At 40.6% G+C, this 22,962-nt stretch overlaps 6 protein-coding genes across 9 annotated transcripts in view; 2 read left to right on the forward strand and 4 right to left on the reverse strand.

The window, feature by feature from the left end:
* Window positions 1–1,900: 1,900 nt before the first annotated feature.
* On the reverse strand, window positions 1,901–7,379 carry LOC137731524 (vacuolar-sorting protein BRO1-like). Its single transcript, XM_068470649.1, has 8 exons — window positions 6,542–7,379; window positions 5,147–6,097; window positions 4,624–4,713; window positions 4,054–4,122; window positions 3,765–3,905; window positions 3,331–3,379; window positions 2,955–3,058; window positions 1,901–2,765 (listed from the first exon to the last, which is right to left on the reverse strand). The coding sequence occupies exons 1-8, from the start codon at window positions 7,214–7,216 to the stop codon at window positions 2,190–2,192; spliced, it is 2,655 nt and encodes an 884-aa protein (XP_068326750.1). The 5' UTR covers window positions 7,217–7,379; the 3' UTR covers window positions 1,901–2,189.
* A 408-nt stretch (window positions 7,380–7,787) lies between these two features.
* LOC137732256 (CAX-interacting protein 4-like) lies at window positions 7,788–10,142 on the forward strand. 4 transcript variants are annotated; one of them, XM_068471561.1, is made up of 3 exons: window positions 7,788–7,836; window positions 8,503–8,584; window positions 8,971–10,142. In XM_068471561.1, the coding sequence occupies exon 3, from the start codon at window positions 9,030–9,032 to the stop codon at window positions 9,570–9,572; it is 543 nt and encodes a 180-aa protein (XP_068327662.1). In that variant the 5' UTR covers window positions 7,788–7,836; window positions 8,503–8,584; window positions 8,971–9,029; the 3' UTR covers window positions 9,573–10,142. The 4 variants fall into 4 exon arrangements, with proteins under 4 accessions (XP_068327662.1, XP_068327664.1, XP_068327661.1 ...); XM_068471563.1 differs by having other exon boundaries at window positions 9,005–10,142; XM_068471560.1 differs by having other exon boundaries at window positions 7,792–7,836; window positions 8,485–8,584.
* Window positions 10,143–10,280: 138 nt separating this feature from the next.
* On the reverse strand, window positions 10,281–12,951 carry LOC137732255 (fruit protein pKIWI502-like). Its single transcript, XM_068471559.1, has 5 exons — window positions 12,277–12,951; window positions 12,088–12,187; window positions 11,900–11,995; window positions 11,730–11,810; window positions 10,281–10,463 (listed from the first exon to the last, which is right to left on the reverse strand). The coding sequence occupies exons 1-5, from the start codon at window positions 12,822–12,824 to the stop codon at window positions 10,401–10,403; spliced, it is 888 nt and encodes a 295-aa protein (XP_068327660.1). The 5' UTR covers window positions 12,825–12,951; the 3' UTR covers window positions 10,281–10,400.
* An 884-nt stretch (window positions 12,952–13,835) lies between these two features.
* LOC137730592 (ATP synthase subunit beta, mitochondrial) lies at window positions 13,836–17,661 on the reverse strand. Its single transcript, XM_068469579.1, has 9 exons — window positions 17,110–17,661; window positions 16,541–16,616; window positions 16,331–16,419; window positions 16,093–16,210; window positions 15,904–16,007; window positions 15,642–15,800; window positions 15,299–15,523; window positions 14,902–15,213; window positions 13,836–14,279 (listed from the first exon to the last, which is right to left on the reverse strand). The coding sequence occupies exons 1-9, from the start codon at window positions 17,593–17,595 to the stop codon at window positions 14,166–14,168; spliced, it is 1,683 nt and encodes a 560-aa protein (XP_068325680.1). The 5' UTR covers window positions 17,596–17,661; the 3' UTR covers window positions 13,836–14,165.
* A 2,923-nt stretch (window positions 17,662–20,584) lies between these two features.
* LOC137732373 (probable histone chaperone ASF1A) lies at window positions 20,585–22,148 on the forward strand. Its single transcript, XM_068471685.1, has 3 exons — window positions 20,585–20,845; window positions 21,144–21,259; window positions 21,370–22,148. Exons 1-3 carry the CDS (start codon window positions 20,737–20,739, stop codon window positions 21,802–21,804), a joined length of 660 nt encoding a protein of 219 aa, XP_068327786.1. The 5' UTR covers window positions 20,585–20,736; the 3' UTR covers window positions 21,805–22,148.
* Window positions 22,149–22,732: 584 nt separating this feature from the next.
* LOC137731248 (protein DETOXIFICATION 16-like) overlaps window positions 22,733–22,962 on the reverse strand; it is a 6,966-nt gene continuing 6,736 nt past the window's right edge. Inside the window, exon 4 of the mRNA XM_068470348.1 lies at window positions 22,733–22,962. This exon is cut by the window's right edge and continues 61 nt beyond it. Within this exon, the coding sequence (XP_068326449.1) occupies window positions 22,733–22,962 (230 nt within the window).

Raw genomic sequence — 22,962 nt, forward strand, 5'->3', positions numbered from 1 at the left:
ATATTAATTACCTTCCAGTCGGGTCCGGGTTAAATAGTATGAAAGACAAGATGTCGTGCATTTGGACTCCTCTGGAAGCAGCCGCTTTCTTCTCCTTAATCAGCAACAAAACCTCCTTCCTCATTGTGTTCGCCGCCTCCAGCATCTATCTTCTTAAAAAAAAAAAAAAAAAAAGTTACATATGAACACAATGGAGGCTCTCTTCCTTCCTTTCTCTACAGCATACATTCCCATGTTATTATTATTACTCAATGCTCTTGCTTTCATCGTTTATGCATTCAAGTTTAAACCTTCCAAAACTAAACCTCCACCGGGTAGTTTTGGGTGGCCGATTATAGGCGAAGCAATCGCCTTCATGAACGAGATGCAACAAACGTTTGTGGGAGAGAGAATGAAAAAAGCACTCCACAAAGCTCTTCTAAACCAGCATATTCGGTAAGCGGATGGTTGTTTTATGCTGCACTGCCGGTCACAAGTTCATTGCCACCACCGAGGAAAAGCTTTTAGGTAGGAAGAGCGGCACTTCCGCATAAAAGCTTTTCCTCGTTGGTGGCAATGAACTTGTGACCGGCAGTGCCGCATAAAACAACCATCTGCTCGCCGAATATATATATATGCTGGTTTTGAAGAGCTTTGTGGAGTGTTTTTTCATTCTTTCTCCCACAAACGTTTGTTGCATCTCGTTCATGAAGGCGGTTGTTTCGCCTATAATCGGCCGTCCTAAACTACCCCGTGGAAGTTTAGTTTTGGAAAATTCAAACTTGAATGCATAGACGATGAGAGCAAGAGCATTGAGTAATAATTATAACATGGGAATGTATGTTGTAGAGAAAGGAAGGAAGAGATTCTCCATTGTGTTCATATATAACTCTTTTTTTTTTTAGAAGATTAATGCTCGTATGGCATGGAGGCTGCCAAGCTTCCCCTTACATATATAGGCGTTGTATTTTTACTTCGCGTCCACACTTGGGCGAACCTTAACCAACCATTAATTTTGGGATTTAATTACCAAAGATGCTATTCTTACCCAGTGTTCAAAATATTCACAAAATTGATGATGTTTCGGTAGAATTATCCGAAAAAATAAGGACCAATATAAGAAAGGGGATTAATGCAAACTTCAACCGGCGAGATATAAGAAAATCAATGAATATTTATAAATTTACCGGTTCACTAAAGAAAATTTGCCGAAACGCATGGTATCCGTTTTTTCATTTACGAATTTCAATGTAGAACCTCTCACTTACAAATGAAAGATAAATATTATTAGAACGTAGTACCAAATGACCTCACACTGACTTAAAATAATTTGTTATGAATAGCTTTTAATATAATTTTATTTTATAATGAAGAGGTAATTTTTCGATCATGTAAGTGTGACCCACTAGTTGCTCCCTTATTTCTCTTATTTCCCATTTAGTGCTTGTCCTTTAATCGTGTGAAAAACTAAAGTGGTATTGCACCTGGTGAAGGTAGCTTGCCCATTGTCATCAGTTTCTCCAGAGAAAAACCTGATGAGAAGATTCCTGTCGGCAATGGAGAGAGGACGAGTGCGTTGATATCACCGTAACGTTTGTGTCAAAATATGACATGTATAAAAAAACTTTAAGATGTGGATATATTATTGACAACACTACAATAATAATGTACGTACTCGTGCTAAGTGATTCTTCCCCTCTCTTTGTACTCATCTTACTTAGCATCTGATAAATTTTATAGGCTAAATATGGTCTATCACTAATATCATCGATATTGTCTTAACTTAACCACCTATTGCTAGGTGTTGAGTTTTATCACAAAAGATCTCGATGATATTAAAAATGAAGTCTCGTATATTAATTGTATAATATGCTACACGTCTCACGTACAATTTCGCATGCCGGGCAGCCAACAAGAAGTAAACAAGAAGCAATCAGACACTTCACTCCGACTCCATAAAAATTGTGTGTATTACAAGATAACTTTGACAAAATCTGGTCCATAAATATTTCAAATACATGAATTCATTATTTTCTATACGGCTACATATATCAAAATATGCTCAGGCTATACACTGAAAAATAAAATGTCTGAACGAGATGTGCACTTCACACGAAAGCGTCAAGTAAAACCACCAGTCACCTCGAAATATTCCGACGACTACATCTTCATTCTACCGGGAATTCATTAAAATGAAAAAATTCACAACATTATTGTTGGCTATAGTAACCACCCTGTTGCGGAGGACGGTATTGACCTGGAATGGTGTAAGGAGGACGAGGGTGCGATCCAGGTTGTTGTGCATGGGCATTGTAGTATGGACCCCTCCACCCTGGATAAGCAGGTTGACCATAGTCATGGTTTGCAGGTGGCTGTTGCTGGGTGTGTGGAGGTGGGTACGGACTACCAGCTTGCGGAGGTGGGTATGGACTACCAGCTTGAGGAGCGTATGGACTACTAGGTTGAGGTGGCACATGGTAAGGAGATGGCATCTGCTGTGTTGAGCCATAAGGGGGAGGGTGAGAATATCCAGCCATTGCTGGCTGCTCAGGAGGATGGTAGTACGGTGGTGTTTGAGGACGAGGATCTGTTGGCTGTTGTGAACCAGATCTCTGAGCTTGATGTCCCACAGAAGGATAGTTGTTGTCGTATGCACCTGTGGTTTTAGTATCCTGGAAACTGAGGCCTGCCATTTGTTTGTGCACATCTTCAATCATTTCCTTGCACTGGATGTTTCTAGTCATCACAAAGTCACTGCACTGCTGCTTTACATTCGTTATTGCATCCTGTTGAAAATGGACAAAGCAATCAACCACTGGAACACGGAACATGAAGTCACGGAAATAAATTCTCAAATACAACCGTGTGAAGATTGATAGCATGCTGTCACAACAGACACCGGAAAAGATCCAACCATAAAAAAGAAAATAGTGCGCTCAAATAGTTATAAAGTAAGTGCACACTATTGAAATTACCTGAAGAGTAACATAGAACTTTAAGCCCTCATTTATGTTCTCCTTAATTTCGCGGAACTTTGCTATGGCTGCTTGAATCTGCTTGTAACATTTCTCACGAGAAGCTGGGACAAAAGGAGAAGGAAACAAACAGGAAAAAGACAAGAATACACTCCACTTTAATTATGATATGCAAAAAGATGGCATCACAAAATAAAGGAAATAGATTTTATTTCGTGAGACAGTCGGAGGACTTCCCCACAAGCATTTAACATGGTCATTAAGGCGTAGGATAATACAACCAATGAACATCTATGATTAAATAATGCATCAAAAGATGCTACCTTAAAGCATACAAACCATTTACGAAAAATAGCCCACTCCATAAAAGACCTACCTTTATAATCTTCTAGATTGAAGATTGCAGCAAACTCATCATTTTGGGCCTGCAGATGATAAAACACACATTTTGAAAATGAGATATTTAAGCGCTAACATCCATTTCCATTTATTCAGGAATATTATACAAGCAAAGGAATTTTCAAAACTCATAGCAAATAATATAGATGAATTTTCAATACATGAAATGACAGACAGGCGACAGCTCACTGGTAAGCAAACTGACTTGATTTGACAAAGGCATTTCATTTTTTTTTTCTTTTTTAAGAAAAGAATAACAGGGTAGTAGTATAACATATATTTTCACAGCAGAGCTTCCAATTGGTACGTTGATTACCAATTGCACACTCGAAACAGATGCTGGGGAAAAAAAAGGGAAATTGAAGAAATATGCATAAAGAAAGTCCAACAAAGATTAGAAAAGAAACGGACCTGGATTTGCAGCAATAATTGTTCTTGTGCCTCAATATTATGGGCAATGTCTTCACTTATACTATCATATTTAGATATCTCCTTCCTGAAAAGATCCTCATAGGAGCCGGTTGACGTCATCAACTTAGGAAGTATATCATCCTGAGGCCACATAAAAATAATAAGCACACAAAGCACTAAACTTAAGAACCAAGGCATCATTAACAATTGACAAAGCTGATCATGAATTGCTGCTTGAACAAAAAAAATTTCTCAAAAAGTTGCATCCAATATCAAATAATCAACGTACCTTTCTTTTCATCTCTTTAAGCATGTCTTCAAGACCAGCTCGTTGAGCACCAAGGGTTTCCAGTTGCCTCTGCATTGAGTACAGAAAGTTAAAAATGCAAAAATAACAAAACTAGTAATGGCCAAACCACTCATGTTAGAAGTTTAGAAAACAAGTTTAATCTTTTCTCCAGTACAATGCAACAGGACAACCAGGTCCGAGTTTATACATATATACGCGCGTGTGTGTTGGGAGAGTACTTCATACGAGTAATCAAATTCACACCACACACACATATGAAACTAACATTTAATAAAATTGATACAACAATATGCCTACATTCAGATAAATATAAGATGAACCACTACGCTGTCATGGGGTTATAATCGTTTTCTTTCAAATATTAAACTGATCCAAAAGCAATATATCACTTGCATCAACTAAGTAATCAGGACAAATTTCACCACAATCAGACAGAGAGAAAAGAAAAGGCGCATCATAAGACATAAATCCATAAAACAGACAGGAACAACCATACGAGTTATCATGCAACCTTTATACAGACGAAGTAAAAAGGGGTGAAAAACTTACCAAGCTCTGCTTCAGGGCCCCCAAAATAGCATCTTCACTGGCATCCAAAGACATTATTGGCCTAGCCAGAGTTGGAAGGGCAGATTCAATCTGTGAGAAGAAAGAACATAAAACCATTTAGAAAGCCACGACACCGACATACAGGAGATACATGATTCAAATATACTAAGCCTGATTAACTTATGAACTTCCAGAGAGAGAGGGACAGGAGGAACATAATTAGGAGAACAAATAAGGAGCATGTCAATATGAAAGACTAAACATATTCAAATGAGAGGAGAAGAATAAATCAATGAAATCAAACAATTGTTGGTGGATTGGGTTGTATTATTAACATTGGTTAAGAAACGAGGACAAACGAAAAACAAAAACACTTCCACCTATGATGGACAAACGTTCCATGTGCATATAAATTTTATTAAAACGAACAAGAATATAAAATCCAAAATGAAATAAAGGAATTAAGACGTATAAGAAGACACTTGGGAAACATGAAGAAGAAGAAGAGTTCCAAGAGAATTACTGGACGACGATCAAGGATTGACATGAGAGCTGAATGTTCTCGGACCGAGCGCTCAATCCGAGCATCACTATCTGCAGCTTGCTTCAAGTTGCCTGCAAACCTATTTAGCCTATCCTGTAAGTTCTTTGTCAGAGTACTTGACTGTGGCCTTGTCCACCGGGTTCCAAATTGGCTTCTAAACTGAGCATCTTCTCTGGCCTCTTTCTGCAAGAGTTCCTCAATATGTATCAAAATTTCCTGGTTTACCCTTTTCAAATCCCTAAGCTGCTGTAACTCAGCTTCCAAACCAGCAGGGCCTCCACATATCTGCACTGCCTCCACATCTTCTTTAAGATCTGTAGGAAGAGTAAAATTCCCTTCCAAGGCAAGAATAGACTCTGGTAGGTCCATTTCCTTGAGCCTTACTCTGGTCAGTTCACTGGCTTGTTGTAACTTTTCTGCTTGTGTTCTGATAATGTCATCAACCATTTCAGTGTACCTGGAAAGAGCTTTTGCACTACTGTCTGGAACAAGACTGGCAAACATCTTCTCCTTGCTTGCATCCAGGACCTCGCTCATTGCCAAAGGCTTCACCATAGAAAATGCCGGAACAGGTGGTAAGGAACCAGGGGAAGGAACCCTCATGAGATAAACTCTATCATTCTCCTTCACAGCCCTCTCCAGGTTACGATTCAGATTGACCTCTAACTTGCTAATTGCGTCCAGAATCTGTGCAGCAGCCCCCTTTGTGTTTTTCTTAGCCTCAGACAAAGCACTGATCCCACTCTTTAACCGTGCAATTTCTTCTGCAATCTCTTCTTTCTCATGCAACTCTAGACCATACCTATAGCAAGCTTCTGCATAAAAGAGAGCTGCCTTTAACTGCATGTGTGATATCCAGGCCCTGTCAAAATGCTGGTTCAAGGGCGGAGCATTACATGTCGCTAAAGCTTCCTCGTAATACAGCCCAACCTGTAACCACATCAGTGTCAAATCAATTCAATACAAAATCAAGTGGGTCACTAAAACCTGTATGGAAACATTATTTCTCCATTCAAGGAAAACCCGAAAACACAGTAGTCCAGAGGCAACTAAAAGTTACGATTCTGAGAGTATTAATCAAACATAGTCTTTGGTGCAATATAATTTATATGGTATTTGTTGAAAGCGAGGTAAAATCCCAAACTTGCAAACAGAATACCGAAAGCAATCAGCTTTCCAACAGCCATACGATCCATTCTCCTCTCTGCTACCACAACTTATAAAAAAAATGACAAAATTAACATTTGCATAGCAGAATCACTTCACTCAAACACACCCACAGTTGCAGTTCAATCAATCAATCAATATTAAGTTCTACCTACACTATTAAAACCCAATCTGTAGTCAATCAAACAAGCACAATACAATCCTCACCTGCCTCGAGATCTTGGCGCAAACACCTGGCGTGCTCCCTTTGGCAATCGTATTCTCAAAGACGCACTCTTGGGCCTGAGCCAGCATCAGCCTCTCCAGCATCCCAGCGCACTCCACCGACAAATCCACCGTCGTGGAGCTCCCAATCGACGCCTTGGTCGCCGCATTGTCCCTCAGAAATGCGAATGCCCCAGCCGCCGCAATAAACGCGTGCGACGCCTGCCGTCGACCGTCGACGGTCGCGCGATCGTAGGAGAGCCCAATCTGACTGTACACGGCCCCCAAATTGAACAAAACGGCGGCCTTTTCCAGGTGGATGTTCTGCTGGGAAGCCTTCTGCTTGTTCTTGAAGGCGTCGTGCCAGACGAAGATGACGTTGTTGATGTGATCCTTGTCCGGCGAGATGGGGAAGCGTGTCTCGACGAGGCAGAGGGCTTTAAAGTAATTTTGGAGGAGGTCGCGGCGGGTGGTGAGAGATGGGTCGGGTTGGCGCTCGACGTCGGAGCGAAGCTGTTTGACGGTTTGGAGGTCGTCTTCCAGGTTCTGGGCTTCGCGCTCGGAGTAGTTGAAGGCGATGTAATTGCGGAGGGGGCGGTAGAGGTCGATTTGGGTCGTCTTCTTCTCGAAGATTGCGAGCATGACGTTGGTGGCGGTGCCGGAGGCGGAAGACGCCATCTTTGGGTTTTGGATTTGATCGGAATGGAAATTCTAAGAAAAAAATTGAAGAAGAAGAAGAAGAGAGAGTTGGGAGTTTTAACGAGTGAAATTGACCAGGTCAGTCTGCCTTGTGCCGAGTTGTTTTTCTTTTTCTTCCTCACAAAGCAAACTAGAAATATAGAAATTTCCTTACCGGTGTTTTTTGGTTGGGAGCTAATTACAAATTCGTATTGCACACATTATATTTTAGATTCAATTTTCATACCATACGTAATACATAATGGGAAATTTAATCGAATTCGTCATTTAAGAAATTCAAAAATTATATTTTAGGTTCAATTTTCATACCACACATAATGGGTAACTTAATCGAATTCATCATTTACTAGATTCAAATATAAGATTTTTTACTTTTTACTTGTAAATAAAAAATAATATTATCAAACCGTAGTATTAAGTGGTAGCTATTTATGTGCCCTTTATTTAGTAAGAAAGAGCGGGGCATTATAGTCCTTTTACCCGAGTGATGTGACGTGTGTGTCCGTCTCTATTTATACACCCCCAATCAACAACGCCCAATCCGTAGACGCTTCTGGAAGGCTAAGAGTCAAGCCCTAGCTGTCTCTCTCTTCTTTCAGGTACGTTACTGCAGCTAATCCTATCAACTCGTTCAGTCAATTGTCAATTTAGGGTTTTTTCTTTGGTTCATTGACTGCTTTGAACTGTTATCTGTCGTGAAATTTGGGGTTTTGATCCTAAAGTTTATGTCTTTGAATGTTTAGCGGGTCTCTGGGTTTGAGATTTTTGTATTTAATTAATGATGAGGGAACTGTGTATATGTTCACTCTGGAGTTTCTGTTTGGTTACTGAGAAAAAGAAAACTTTAGTTAGCGAAAGTAAATTGCGCGCTCTTAAATGTTTCAATTCATCGTGATGCGAAGCATAGAATTTTTTTATTTGGGTTTTTGTTATGTTGCGAAAATTAGATAACCGAAATTAGCCTCATGTCCATTTGTTCTCCAAAACCGTTGCTTCTTCCTTTTACTGTAATGCATGTCTTTGTACATGAGTAGACTCTTGCCCAATTGGAATTACTCTAGACACCCGAAAATCTTATTTTCCATTCCTTTTTAGCATAACTCCGGTATTGAATGCCTATGAAATAAAACAATAGATTTTAGTGCATTTAACCCGTTCATATAGACAAAATCCAAAGAAAATATATGATAATAATATATGAAAATATGACCACATCAATTGAGTAACGGGTTTTTGACATTTGACAGATAGGCATTACCTTGCAGGGTGGTTTGGAAGAAGAGTTGCAGCTTTGTGCTTTTGACGCTGGACTTTTGGTCTGTAGAGCTGTGGTTTGTTCCAGATAAGGTAAGAAATCCGAATTGAATTTCCGGAGTTCCGTTTCTTTTGTGATGTGAGAATTTTCATTCTTTATGTTATGGATGTTATTCTTGGTGGAATGGTTTTGTTTTGATTGTAAACTTGGGTCGCTAATGAGTTACAGATTAACCTAGTATAGGACTGATTCAGGATGTTTCGATTGCTGGGTTTTGGTGGAATACAATTCACTTTATTTGTTGGTTGGAATTTTTATATGGAATGAGAACATTATGATTAGGATTCTTTTCTGTAGGCTCATTAGGTGATTTTTCCGTATCGGATTGACATGCGTTTAGTATTTGTCTTCTTTATGTGTGATGCTAAGAAGTATGTGATTTGTGTTGGAACTAACATTTTTGTTTCTCTTCTTTGAGATGCACTTCTGGTCATCATCGTACCAACATGCAGATATTGTGCTGGTTTTTATATCTAAATGGACACCACAAGGTTCATGCAGCTGGTTGAGGAGAAAAAGAAACGAGCTTTGGAGAAGAAAGAGACCCCGCTGAAATGGGAGCAGAAACTAGAAGCTGCTGCTAAGGCAAAAGCTGATGCAGAAGCCAAGGAGAGGAAGTTGAAATCTTCGAAGCATAAGATATCTGTGTCACAGTCTGATAGCGATAGTGACACTGGCAGAAGTGATGAGAGAAGAAAGTCAATTAAAATAACTCACAAGAAGCGCTCTCACTCTGGTGCAAGTGACAGTGAAGTGAGGAAGGAGAAGAAATCCAAGCGAAAGCTAAAGAAACATTCCTCAGGCTCAAGTGATGATAGCAGTGATGAGTATGAGAGTGATTACGAAGAAGATAGGAAGAGGAAGAAGAGAAGCCACAAAAAGCACAGGCATCATGATTCTGGATCAGATTGTGGTCCCGATTCTTCCAGTGATGATGATAGTGATACGGTGAAGAGAAGTCATTCGAGGCACCACAAGCGCCATCAGAGGTCAAGACTCAGAATCTTCTGGTTCTCATAGTGATGAGGACGAGAGAAGAATCCGAAGGGGTCATGCTAAGCACCACAAACGCCAGAGACATTTGAGATCCGTTTCCCCCGAGTCTAGTTACGAGGATGGTGAGGTTAGAAGGAAAAGGCATGCAAAACACCATCCACCTCATAGGCGATCACGATCGCGTTGCATCGATTCGAGATCTTCGGAGTCTGATTCCCAGAAACGTGACAGAAGGAGCAGATCTCTGGGGAAGTCGTCGGATGACAACCGTGATGAGGCTGACAAACAGTTGAAGCACAAGAGAAGTGGCCAGCATTTCCATCATCATCACAAGCATCGTCACCACCATTCAGAAGAGAGAAAAGATCACCATCCTCGGGGTTCAACTGAGCCCGACGGAAAGCACTTAGAAGATGCTAGAGGAAACGCAAGTGAATGACAGATCTCTAAGCATTGCATTCGCGGTTGCCTGCATTTGTACCTAAACTTGCTTATTCAATTCAGATGCGTTTCCCTTGCTTAACTTGTTCCGATTATGCATGATTGATTAGAGATACCGCAGCTAATACCGCAGCATTAGCGTATTGTGACAGTCATTATTGTCTATTTACCGCTCACTCCGTTGATACGAAATTTGACTAAAAATAATGTACTTGAGAGTCGATTTTACAATTTAACTGAGATAATTACCAATTTGAAAATACAAATTACAAGCATGCTTATATGTCAGAATCTCCCAAAATTGTTTTTATTATCGTTTTTCCAAGCTGGGACAATTTATCCTCAGCAGTGGGGAACAAATCAATACTGTTCACTCAGTAAAGATACAACAATGTAATTTTGATGGATTAGTCAGAAATTCTTCAGTATGTTTTCAGTTGATACACCATCTGCTACAAGAATTGAGGTAACCTCCTGCAAAGAAAAATCATCTAAAAAATGTCACGTCTGCGTAGAAATTTGATCATGCTAGAAATAGAAGCGATGATGCTCATGTTAATAGCCAGAATTAGCATTCAAACTTTTCCACACAGACAGGCATCGCAGCTAAATGAAGTGGCATTTATTTGAAACATGAGACCCGTCCCTTGCTGGGGTTAGTCTTTTTATCTAAGATTTCTCTTTACATGTAATTCGCCAAGGTAAGAAATATTCAGTAGGCGGTGGACGAAGGGCAGACCACTTTTTGGTAACAAAGGGGGAAAAGAACCCTAAACAACTTAACTCAACTCACCATAACGCAACTTAGAGAGACGAAGGACATCAACCATTAGAGCTACACCAATCCAAGGAGGACTATTGAACACATGGCAACCAAGCCATTTTAATATCACAAATGGAGACTAAATCTATTACGGCCCAGAAGACGAACCTCTAATCAGTAAAGATACATAAGACGAGAAAATTAGCAGCTGCCAATAGATGTACTATAGTGAAGGATGGCAATCCCACAGAAACTAGGACCAAAATTGGTTTCGTAATCAGCAAATGCTTCTAAGCAGATGAGATATAGTTAGACTGAGGACAAGTTCATATCTTTTCTTTGTTTAATTTTCACACACAAAAAAGGTGTTGAATACATTCATAAATAGATAGTGACCTCAACATCATCTACTGCAAAAATCTTCCCTCCAACATGCGCCTTACAGCTTTGCTTCTTTCAGTAAAGTGGCTTGGTCCAAGACCATTAAAGCGTGCAGCATTTTCGGTCCTCTTTACTACTTACACTTACGAGTTTAGAACCCTAGAGCAAAATTCTTTTTTATGCGGAACCCTACAGGCCAAATACAATCAGCCCTCCGGTGAAGACTATAATAGGTGGTCTTATAACAAATTATTTGCACCTAACTGTGGGCTAAACTAGTAAACAAGACAATGGTAGCACCTTGTCTGGTGCAGATCAAGACTCAGAATATGATGTTGTCTTATATCAAAGTTATTTGTTCAACATTGAACATGGAAAAAGACATGAGGGATTCAGCCGGTCTGGCCATAACCAAACTTGTAAATTGACATTCAGCAGATTATAAGTTTTCGTTACCATGTAGCCACGAGATCTAATATGAACCCAAAAGATGCTTAAGACAATATTCAATAGACAAGTACACACATACTTGAAATATAACAATAACAAACGTAACGAATGCAAACTAATAAATGTGAATTGGACAGAAAGGATACCTCAGTCATCTGCTTCTGCCCACATAAAACAGCAGCTGTAGAGAGAGGGTTATCAATTTGCTTGGCTCTGGAAAAGGCAGCCTGAAAATGTATAACCACAGAAGGCATTAACTCCGTACGTAGAAGTGAATAAAACTTAGAGCGCATGGGGTGAAACCGTGAAGGTCTACCTGCACATAACCGCCTTGTCCCGTCCAACCGCCGTGCGGTTGTGATAATACTGGCACAATCTCAACACCTGAAGATTCCCAGTCCTTAAATCTATCCTGTAAGAAATTAGACAATCAAGTAGCGGAATTAATCAAAGTCATAAATTGAATTGGGGAAATGAAAATAAATAAATAAACAGAGCAAATACCTGATACGCCATTCTGTCAAGGTTTCTTGCGCCGTAAAATAGCTTCACGGCGGATCTCTTATCGGCGCTAAACCCCGATTCGATCAGAGACCGGATTGGACTGCACATATTCAAGAGCTGTTTCATGTCAAATTGCTTGTAACACTCGATTAAATTCACTTGAATTCGATTTTTTCTACTTTTACAAACCTGATTCCAGATCCCGTGGCGAAAATTAGAACCGTAGGGTAATTTTCCGGCGGTTCGATCCGTTCAATGTCGAAGCCTTTTCCCATGACCTGGCTGAGCTCCACCACGGCCCCTCTCTTGAGCCCGCACAGAAGCTCCGCCGTGGACCCGGCCACGCTCTTCACCAAAAACTCAAACACCCCTTTTGTGGACGCCAACGATGGCGGCGAGGCGATGGCCAGAAACGAGGGCTTCGACTCGTCCGGGACGCGAAGCTGGAGGTACTGGCCGGCTCGCGTGTGGGACGAGGCGAGGTCGGGCGCGTCGGATAGGTCGATGCGGACGTGGAAGAGCGACTCCGCGGCCGGTTCTATCTCGGAGAGCGGGGCAGGGGTCCAGAGGGCGGTGTCTTGGCGTACGGCCGCGGCGACGGTGGCGAAGCGGTGGCGGCGTAGTTTTAGGTGGTGGGGGTTGAGGCGGCGTAGGATAGACATGGGGTGGAGGGGGGAGCTAAGGTGCGCATGGGAGTGGAGGGTGACCGATGCGGGTTGGAAGATTGTGAGTGACATGGCTGTTGGGTTTGGGCTTGAGACGGTTTTATGTTGTGGCCGGGGGTTGTGGGGGTGCGGAGGGCGGCGCCGAAGCTGGTGATCAATTAACACGAAGACTCTGGCGATGTGGGTTGAGGTTAGACTGGTAATTGGATAGCTGCGAGTCCACGTGGCATGGTTTTGTTAGATCCTAGACCTGTGGAGGATAACTGATCGAGCAGATGATTGAGGCCATTGGATAGTAATTTACATGGAAACAAGGTAGAGCTCGTTTGGATGTGCTTTTAAAAAAAACTGAAAGCGCTTTTAGTGAAAATGTTTTTGGAACCAATCATTAATAAAAATACAAGTAAATCTTGGAAAAAAATGTTTTTCGAACCCAAAAACATTTTATCCAAAAGCTCTTTTCAGCCATTTTAAAAGCACATTCAAACGAGTCATTCATCTTGTTAGAATGAGGTCCCCACTCAGTAATACAATGTTAAATATCTTTCGTGCAATCTTTCTCCAACACTGCAACGACGACAACAACAAGAAGGCTTTATTCTATCAAAGGGGGTCGACTGTATAAATCATAAAACGACATTGTACTCGATTTTGCGTCAAGTCCCCTCTTATCTCCAAGTATTTCATATATTTTCTTATAGTCTTTTTCCAAGTCTTCCTATTATCTTTCTTTGCCTGTTATGCTCTAAGACTCCATATGATAATCTAACCGGGGCCTCCGTACGTCTTTAGTTCACATGTCTATACCATTTTAACTGTTTTTCTCTCATCTCATCTTTAATTGCAACCAGTTCTACTTTACCTCGGATATATTCATTCTTAATCCTACTATTTCTCGTGTACCCACACATCCAACTAGGATTCTCATCTCTGCAAGCCTACACCGGATGAATGAATTTCTTCTTTTAATTTTGTGATCAAGAATGGAAGAAAGGGCATTCAAGAAAAATGATATCCGCGACTGACATTCAAATGATTTCCCGCGACAGAATCGCAGTAGCATTAGAGCAGCAACTCAAGTAATTAACATGAAAAAGTGGGTTTATAACTTTGACAATCACCGGTGCATCGGAATTCAAATGTTTTAAATTTGAAAAGGAACAAAATACAATATACACGCTGTCGTCCTCCTTCTTTTCCTTCCCCTTATTGAACAACCAGAAAAAAAAGGGGATCGGCCGATTGACACCATTTCTCTCTCACACTATGCTGCAATAAGCTTAAATCTGAAATGCGAAGTGCTCATACAGTTTTGTCTCAAAAATGAAAATCCTGTTCGCTTGGCAATGCCAGCTGCATCTAAAATTATTTGGGTTTTTCGCAATTATCAAGATAAAACAACAGAAAAGATGATTAAGCAGCGGACTCCTTGGAAATCTTCTCTGCCTTGGCAATGACCTCCTCAATACCTCCAACCATGTAGAACGATTGTTCTGGAAGGTCATCGTACTTTCCGTCCAACACTCCCTGTCAACAAAATTACAAAAACAATGATACGAATTGAGCTCACAAGTACTCGTATCATTATTCTAAAAGCATCTTATCTAAGCTTTGGTAATGTTCCTGGGTGCAAATTGATGGATGCGTTCATGAAAACAAACAAATTACTCGCTTTCAATTGATCGTGAACTGATAGCCAAAACTTACAAACTACATCTCACCATTACGCAGTCATAAACAAAATGATTATTGAGATAACAAATTATTATACCAGATCTTGATGGGCATAAACAACACCGCCTTGTATCATACTGAATTTTGCTAACCTCACCCTACTCTTACAGGTTGATTCTCACGTTACCACTTAGTTTGAGTAAAAATCCTTTGATTCAACAAATTGAACTAAAATTTTCCTAAAAACAACAAATTGAACTACAATGCAATTTGAGGAGCAGACGCATTTTTCCTGAATCTATCAGGACAGACTAATATTAAGTAATCAATCATTGTCTATGAGAAAACCTTCTTAAATTGTACGCAGGTAACTGAGATGATAATAGAAAGAACTTCAGTGTGAAATATATGGAGACATGCAGAAAGGAGATTGAGAGAGAGAGAGAGAGAGAGAGAGAGGAGGGAGAGGGGGTACCTGGAAGGAGGTAATGCTTTCTTTCAACTCCACGTACTTCCCAGGGGCACCCGTGAAAACTTCTGCAACGTGGAACGGCTGACTCAAGAACCGTTGAATCTTACGAGCACGGGCTACAGTCAACTTATCATCTTCACTGAGCTCGTCCATCCCCAAAATAGCAATAATATCTTGCAAATTCTTGTAGTTCTGAAGAACCTTCTGGACACCACGAGCAGTGTTGTAGTGCTCCTCACCCAAAATATGAGGGGAGAGCATACGAGATGTGGAATCAAGAGGATCCACGGCAGGATAGATACCAAGCTCAGAGATCTGTTCAATTCAAAATATCAACAAGGTTAGCAAGAGATGGCATGAAAAGATTGTTTTACTATTAGCCCATATCGACATGTCAGACCTGTCGTGAAAGCACAGTGGTGGCATCCAAGTGAGCAAAGGTAGTGGCAGGAGCAGGATCTGTCAAATCATCAGCAGGCACATAGATAGCTTGGACAGAAGTGATGGAACCCTTCTTGGTAGTTGTGATACGCTCCTGAAGACCTCCAAGATCAGTAGCTAAAGTAGGCTGGTACCCGACAGCAGATGGGATACGACCAAGCAAAGCAGACACCTCTGAGTTTGCCTGCAGGATGGACCAGAGAAAAACACAGACCATTAGATGCAATGTCTGATGACATGTAATCTTCTTGTTTGAACAGGCGACATATAAGCTTCCACAGTTCTCCAACAAGAGTACTTACTTGGGTAAATCGGAAAATGTTGTCAATAAATAGAAGCACATCTTGCCCTTCAGCATCACGGAAGTGTTCGGCCACAGTAAGCCCAGTCAAACCAACACGAGCACGAGCACCAGGAGGCTCATTCATTTGACCGTACACAAGAGCACATTTGCTGTCAGCCTGACAAAACAAAAGGAGGAGAATAGCAATTAAGGAACAACTTCCAAAAACAGTAACAGTAACAAATGCATAGAAAGGGGTGGCATGTGAAAGCATTCTCTACCTGCTTTTCGCCTAGCTTAATGACACCACTCTCAATCATTTCCCTGTACAAGTCATTGCCCTCACGAGTACGTTCTCCGACACCAGCAAACACAGAGAAACCACCTGAACAATGAAACAAGGATATGTAAACAAGCAATAAAAACAACCAAACAAGTTCGTTAACATGCACATCTTTAAAAAAACTGACCATGAGCCTTAGCAACGTTGTTGATAAGTTCCATAATAAGCACAGTTTTTCCCACACCAGCACCACCAAACAACCCAATCTTTCCTCCCCTTTGGTAGGGAGCAAGAAGGTCGACAACCTGTATATGAAGCAGGTGAAGTAAGTATACTTAATCACCACATGGAAGCCAAAGGCAATGGAGAAGCAAAGCAACAAGAGAATCAAATTCTAAAACAAATTACATAGTAAACATTCATACCTTAATTCCAGTAACAAGGATCTGCTGCTCGGTTGCTTGCTCAACGAAAGCAGGAGCTTCTCTGTGAATGGGCAGAAAGTGATCGGTGCCTGTTGGAGTGTTCACACATAAATTATCAGAAAGTGGGCGCAATGTATTAACGTAATACACCAGAATATGCACACATCATAACCAAGTGATTATATATTTCAAGGTTTACAAATTTCTTACTGATATCGCCTCTATGGTCAATGGGCTCTCCAATGACGTTCATGATACGGCCAAGAGTAGCCCTTCCAACAGGAACCTAAAATAGCAAATCAAAACCAAAATACAAGTCAGATTTCAAGGAAAATCCAAATGTAACCACTAAAATCATCTCCAAAACAATAAGCACATCAAGTACGCCAAAACAAAACTGTAAATGATCAGAACTAAAAAGGATAGATAGGAAAACCCCGACGAAAAGATCACAAATTGTCCACATAAATTCTGAAGAAAATCTAGTCGTTGAGGACACGAGTAATTCTAATGGCTAACATTGAATGCACCATAAGTGTAAATCAATCAATCAACAATTCTACATTTCTACTACAAAAATGTGTACCATAAATCAATCCATAGTAGTAACACCGAGATCTGAAAACCCCACCAAAAATTCATAAATCAATCAAAACCCATCTCATTTCTATCAATCCAATCACCAAAGTCAACAATTTTACGATCGAACAACACTAAAGCCCTAACATTTCTCATCAAATCAGAAAGCGCATACCGGAAAAGAATCATATATAGCTTACAGTGATCGGCGAACCGGTGTTGAGCACGCGCTGTCCTCTCACAAGCCCTTCAGTCCCATCCATAGCAATGGTCCTGACCATGCTCTCGCCCAAGTGCTGAGCCACCTCGAGCACCAACCGGATCGAGTTGTCCAGCACCTCAAGCGCCGTCAAGATCGGGGGAAGTCCCTCCTCGAACCTCACATCGACGACGGCTCCGATCACCTGGCACACCTGCCCGATCGAGCCTTTCCCGGTGAATTCGTCGGTGATTTTTCCCTTCCCGGAATCCTTGCTCTTCGGAGAGGCTGAAACCGTCTGAGGCTCGGCGGCGGCGGCGGTCGCGTACTGAGCGACGCGGTTGAGGAGGTAGCCGTAGGGGGAAGCGGATCGGGAAGACGGCGATGGGGATGCGACCCTGGGGTTAGGGCTTGAGATCGGAGATTTGGACGGCGCCCGGCGGACGGAGGACCGGGCGAGAGAGGATAAGAGCCTACGCGAAGCCATTTTTGTTAGGGCTTCAGATAGAGAAAGCAGAGAGAGAGTGTGAAGGAAAAGACTAGGGTTTGTAGAGTCCAGTTGCAATTGGTATATGTACAGCTGCTCGGCCCCAAAATTAGATTTTTTTTTTTATTTTTACTTTTTTCACTTTGTTATTTTCCGTTTTTACCTTTTGTTTTGTTTTGTTTTTTTAATCTTTTCGGCAATTTTCCGTACTGATGGAGGGTGAGTGTGATTGTGCAGTCTGATATATCAACGGTTATATATATATATATTGTTTGTATTATAACATTTAATGTATTAATTGTATGTGTTGTCTGACACATTAAAAATTCTCGTTGCCAAACACTCCCTAATGTTTAACTCTTCTTATATTGTAATTTTCCATATTTTAATTTTTTAGTTTCATTTTTTTTTTTGGGCATTTAAAATTCCTTACTTTTTTAACAGGGTAATTTAATTTTATCTGATGTTGTGAAATGCATGGTATGGGCAATGGAGCTACGTCCACGGTGGCGCTATCATGTGTCAGTTAATTTTCCTTAGGATTTGCAAGCTTTGTCGCATGAGCTTTGTATGCCTTCGCATCGTATGGTGATTCCACATTTCCAATAAACCAGGTAACAAACAAGTCAAAGCATATTTTTAGATTTGCCTTCACACACAATTGTTTTGTTTCTTCCAATTTTATTATTGTTACCAAATTATAATACTATAGTCGGAATGATGAAATTTAAACAACAAAAACTGACTAATCTAATAATACTTGTCTTCTTAGCATTAAAAGACGTCACAAGTTCAAATCTCATCTTTTCATTCATTGAAGAAAAATTCATAATGTATGCAAAAATTTGTCACATTACTAGCAAAATTTAGCAAATCGTAAATCAATTACTTGGAAATTACTCTCGTAAATTCATAATGTAATTTAGTAGCAATTTCGCCTGTTCTTAGTGTAATAACTTACACGAGTAAGAGTGGAGAAACTAAACTTTAGTAATGGTACTTAAACTTTGAACATTGTGTCTACTACTTGTTCCGTGAACATTATTAAGTTTTGAGCCCTCATACTCATTTGCATGTGCTTTTAAAATATTGTTTGGATCCAAATTTACGCTATCGGCCCATACAATCAAGGCCGTTAGATGAGTAAAGTTCTAGACTGTTGGATGATAAAGTGGTTGAGATAATTTTCAATTATTATTAAGGAATAATATTGTGGTTTTAATCATAATATTATCTCTTAATATATATATATATTGGATTATCTAAGCCTAATATTGGCTATATCCAGCGGGTTGTTTAAAGATAAATGGAGAAGCAAATCATATTTCCAGCAGAAGTACATTTCAAACGGGTTTGAGATGTTTGGTACGACTCACGCTGCAATACTATGGATTAATCAATACCTGTATCAGATAAAGGTGAAATAATGCAATGATGGTGATCATGATCAACAACGATTTGTGATAACGGCAGAGAAGGATTTGCAATTGATTTGCAAATGGTTTGCATGGATAAGACGACATGAAAAAGGGAAACATTTTGATGGTCTCCACGTGGAAGGCAACCCACGAGTCATGATCACCAAATGGCCGGCACCTTTGGAATTTGAGGGATTTTTGGCGATGCCTTTTTTATGGCCAAGTCCTGTTAGAATGAATGCCTAAGGGATAGGCTTGCATGCTACTTATCAGCATGCTTTGGTTCCAGTGTCGTGAAGCTTATCAAATTGGTTGATGCATGCTAATTGTTTGCATGAAGTACGGAGATAATGATGACATCTAAAAGATAGGTTGTTGCTTACCTTGAAAAGTCTTTGACCTAGACTCTAGCTGATGAGTTTGAATTAAAATCAAATTTTACACAAGTGAAGCCGCATCACACATCTGCTTCTATAAATACAAGTTTGCGAACACCATTCAGATGACCTCTAATTCAACACACAACTACCCTGCGCAAAACCTCTCAAACATCTTGAGATCTTTTTATTTTCTTTTTCTCGCCAACACATCTTCAGTTTGGATAAACAGCACTGTGAAGGCAACCGGCGAACATCTTCAGTTTGGATAAACAGCATTGTTGTCGTAGAATCAGCCGTTCTCGAAGCACCTTCAGTTTGGATAAACAGCACTGCATCGAGGCCGACTGGTTATCTATCCAAGTCTCGGTCAAGAAGGATTTTCGAATCCTTATTGGTAGAGGTCATCTTATTAGCCTTCTGGGCAAAGTGAGGTGTTACCAGGTTACTACATTCGGCACCATAAGAGCCGAATTTGATATTGAACTTCGCAGAACTAGCAGCCTTGTCTTCAGGCTCGAGAATCCAAAGGTCGAGATTTGTTCCTTCCTCGATCGCAATCGCAAGATAAAGAAGTTAGCAATGCACTCAACGCAACATCAACAAATTTTACTCCTCGGCCGACGAGTTGGCACGCCCCGCATTCAACCGAAGGACTAGTTAGCTTATTAGTTACTCGACCTGCGCGCCACGTAGGCTTTGTAATTTTTAGGATCAACAAATATCTAAAAGTGTTTTTGGTCAAATTGATTTTGAGTTCCAAAAGCACTTAAGTGCTTTTTGGAAGAAGCATCAGATATGTGCTTCTTGCAAGAAGTACTTAAAGTACTTTTCCAGGATCCACTTAGATTTTTACTAACAATTGGTATCAAAAATATTTTTATAAAAAACACTTTCAGTCATTTTAAAAGCACATCCAAACGAGCCAATGAGCCCTTAATTTGTTACTATAGGGAACAATTAGCTAGGAGCTTGACTCACTGGTGGGTTTGGGCTCAATCATCGTCTGCCGGTCAGCTAAAAACTAACGGGTCGGGTAAAATGAGGCCCAACCAAATTCCAACTCCCCGCAATTTTCACGGCCTAAATCCAACAGAGTTGAAAACTCCCGCCAAAGTCCGTACCAGTTTTCCCTCCACACCATCTAATTAATACATAATTACATTTCCTCGAAAAAAAGCGTATCACATTTCCCACTTCTTCACGTCTCACAATCTCCCCCTCCTCCTCCTACTTTCCCTTCTCCTCCTTCATCAGCCAGCCGCCGGATCATCGCGGGATATCAAATCGACGGCTAGGATTGGTCTATTTAACGAAGCAACGGAGTCTCGATTCGCTCTGAGAATATGAGCGCCGTCAACCTTACGAACGTCGCCGTTCTGGACAACCCGGCCGCTTTCCTCAGCCCTTTTCAGTTCGAAATATCGTACGAGTGCTTGACTCCCCTCAAAGACGGTAATTTTATCAAACCCATGATTTTTCAAATTAGTTTATTTAATTTATTAGCTGAATTTATAGGAAATTTTTAGAGGGTCTTGCTTGAGATTTAGCTAGGGTTCTTGATATAATTTGCCCAATTAGGGATTTCAAACATTGGGCTATTTTATTAGTAAAGCTAGGATGTAAAATTGAAGGGCTGCACAGCTAGTAGATCTATCACACAGTTTAATCATTGAGATTTAGCTAGGGTTCTTGATATAATTTGCCGCAACATCAATGGTTTTGGCATGTAATACTATTCGATTTCTTGCAGACTTGGAATGGAAGCTGATATACGTGGGATCTGCTGAAGATGAAACGTATGACCAAATGTTGGAGAGTGTGCTTGTTGGTCCTGTCAATGTTGGCAACTATCGTTTTGTCTTTCAGGTAATTACACCGATTTCTTGTTCCAAGTATGTTTTAGGATTGCAATCGCTAAGAAACTGAATCATTTTCTGTTTGTGTGCGTTTGTGGGTGTGTTATGTTACTATGGCAGGCAGACCCTCCAGATCCGTCAAAAATACGTGAGGAAGATATCATTGGTGTCACGGTGCTGCTACTGACATGTTCATATCTGGGGCAGGAGTTTGTTAGAGTGGGGTACTATGTGAACAATGATTATGATGATGAACAGCTGAGGGAGGAACCTCCCTCTAAGGTGTTGGTTGATAGGGTTCAGAGAAACATTTTAGCTGACAAGCCGAGAGTCACAAAGTTCCCTATTAATTTTCATCCCGAGAACAATGAGAATGCGGAGCAACAAACCCCTCATTCTCCTGATCACGTAACTGAAACAAGGCAGCTCCCTTCTTCTCCTGATCGTGGAACTGAAACAAAGCAGCCCCCTCCTTCACCTGATTGTGCAGCTGGAACAAACAGCAAGGGTGAAGAACCACCCCTCTCAACTGTACCATCTGTTTGTGTGCAGTAGTAAAGTTGAATTGGCTTCATGATGGATATTCACATTGTTACGAGAAATTTGGGCGTGGCGATCATTTCAGTTCACAGAACTATGCTAATTACAAACATCCCCATTTTTAAAAAAATATTGTACCATATAGACTAGAGTGTTGATTGATCTGTATTGTTTGGGCTGATAAGATGTGGTACATGGGGTTAACGATTCTATGTATTTATAATTCTCGCATGACTGTCTCGTACTCGGAACTGTGAGTTTTGGTATACGGATTCCTAGTGCACTTCTATCTTTAGAGAAATTCTGTACTCATGTATTGTGTTGGAAATTAAATTGAAAATGGAATGCAGTTCTTTGAAGTTCTGGAAACATGTTGAACCTTTGCTCCTATTACAATGTGGTGTTCTTTCGTTTCTAATCTACGTCGCCTTGTCGATGGCTAAGATGGTACCTTGGACACAATTCGCAGCTTTCGTTGCCCGAAACGGCAAAATGAAAAGACCTATAAGACCTTATATTAAACATATACAAAATGCTTTAGCAATGTGAAATGAATGACTTACCTCTTCATGCCAATCAGTGCACAAATTTACTGCAACAAACGCTGTGAGTTGAACAAGAAGCCCACAAATGATCCCCATCCAAAGCCCCTATTCATACAAATTTAGACGTCAATGGCGCGCGCGCGTGCACGTACACACACACACATACATGTATGCATATATATAGAGAAAGAGAGAGAGAGAGAGAGAGAGAGAGACTCACCATACCTCCAATATGGAGGAATAAAGCAAAAAGCACAGCAGTAGGAATTCCGACAATAGTAAGCACCAAGGTTTATGACTACACAAAGATTTTGCCATCCACACCCTCTGGCAGCCCCTAGATAGCCAATTATAATTCTTTTTAGCAGCGAAATCAGAATTTAGACAAGAAAAACATGTTAATTTAAAAGTTTCATCAAGCAGTTCGATGCAGTAATATACAGAGATTGATTAGGACCTGAAAGCACACATTGGAATCCATCCAAGAAGTCGGAAACTGCAAGCAGTGGCATCATTCTAGCAACATATACGATCACTTCATTCTCATTGCTGTAGAGCTTTCCCCAAACAAAGTGTACCAAAACCGTTGCTGTTGTGATTCCAGCACCCTCTAACAAGGCCATTGCAG

This window comes from Pyrus communis, chromosome 4 (assembly GCF_963583255.1).
Source record: "Pyrus communis chromosome 4, drPyrComm1.1, whole genome shotgun sequence".
NCBI classification, from domain to species: Eukaryota; Viridiplantae; Streptophyta; class Magnoliopsida; order Rosales; family Rosaceae; genus Pyrus; species Pyrus communis.

Coding starts and splice junctions, on each gene's coding strand:
- LOC137732373 (XM_068471685.1), top strand. CDS start 20,737: ATGAGCGCCGTCAACCTTACGAACGTCGCCGTTCTGGACAACCCGGCC. Junction 20,846..21,143: donor CTTGACTCCCCTCAAAGACG/GTAATTTTATCA, acceptor GATTTCTTGCAG/ACTTGGAATGGAAGCTGATA. Junction 21,260..21,369: donor ACTATCGTTTTGTCTTTCAG/GTAATTACACCG, acceptor TTACTATGGCAG/GCAGACCCTCCAGATCCGTC.
- LOC137731524 (XM_068470649.1), bottom strand. CDS start 7,216: ATGGCGTCTTCCGCCTCCGGCACCGCCACCAACGTCATGCTCGCAATC. Junction 4,123..4,623: donor GGGCCCTGAAGCAGAGCTTG/GTAAGTTTTTCA, acceptor TACTCAATGCAG/AGGCAACTGGAAACCCTTGG. Junction 3,059..3,330: donor CAATCTAGAAGATTATAAAG/GTAGGTCTTTTA, acceptor CTTTTGTCCCAG/CTTCTCGTGAGAAATGTTAC.
- LOC137732255 (XM_068471559.1), bottom strand. CDS start 12,824: ATGTCACTCACAATCTTCCAACCCGCATCGGTCACCCTCCACTCCCAT. Junction 11,811..11,899: donor GACAAGGCGGTTATGTGCAG/GTAGACCTTCAC, acceptor ATACATTTTCAG/GCTGCCTTTTCCAGAGCCAA. Junction 10,464..11,729: donor GGCAGAAGCAGATGACTGAG/GTATCCTTTCTG, acceptor TTTTCTTTGCAG/GAGGTTACCTCAATTCTTGT.
- LOC137730592 (XM_068469579.1), bottom strand. CDS start 17,595: ATGGCTTCGCGTAGGCTCTTATCCTCTCTCGCCCGGTCCTCCGTCCGC. Junction 16,617..17,109: donor ACACCGGTTCGCCGATCACT/GTAAGCTATATA, acceptor TTGCTATTTTAG/GTTCCTGTTGGAAGGGCTAC. Junction 14,280..14,901: donor AAAGCATTACCTCCTTCCAG/GTACCCCCTCTC, acceptor TTTTGTTGACAG/GGAGTGTTGGACGGAAAGTA.
- LOC137732256 (XM_068471561.1), top strand. CDS start 9,030: ATGGACACCACAAGGTTCATGCAGCTGGTTGAGGAGAAAAAGAAACGA.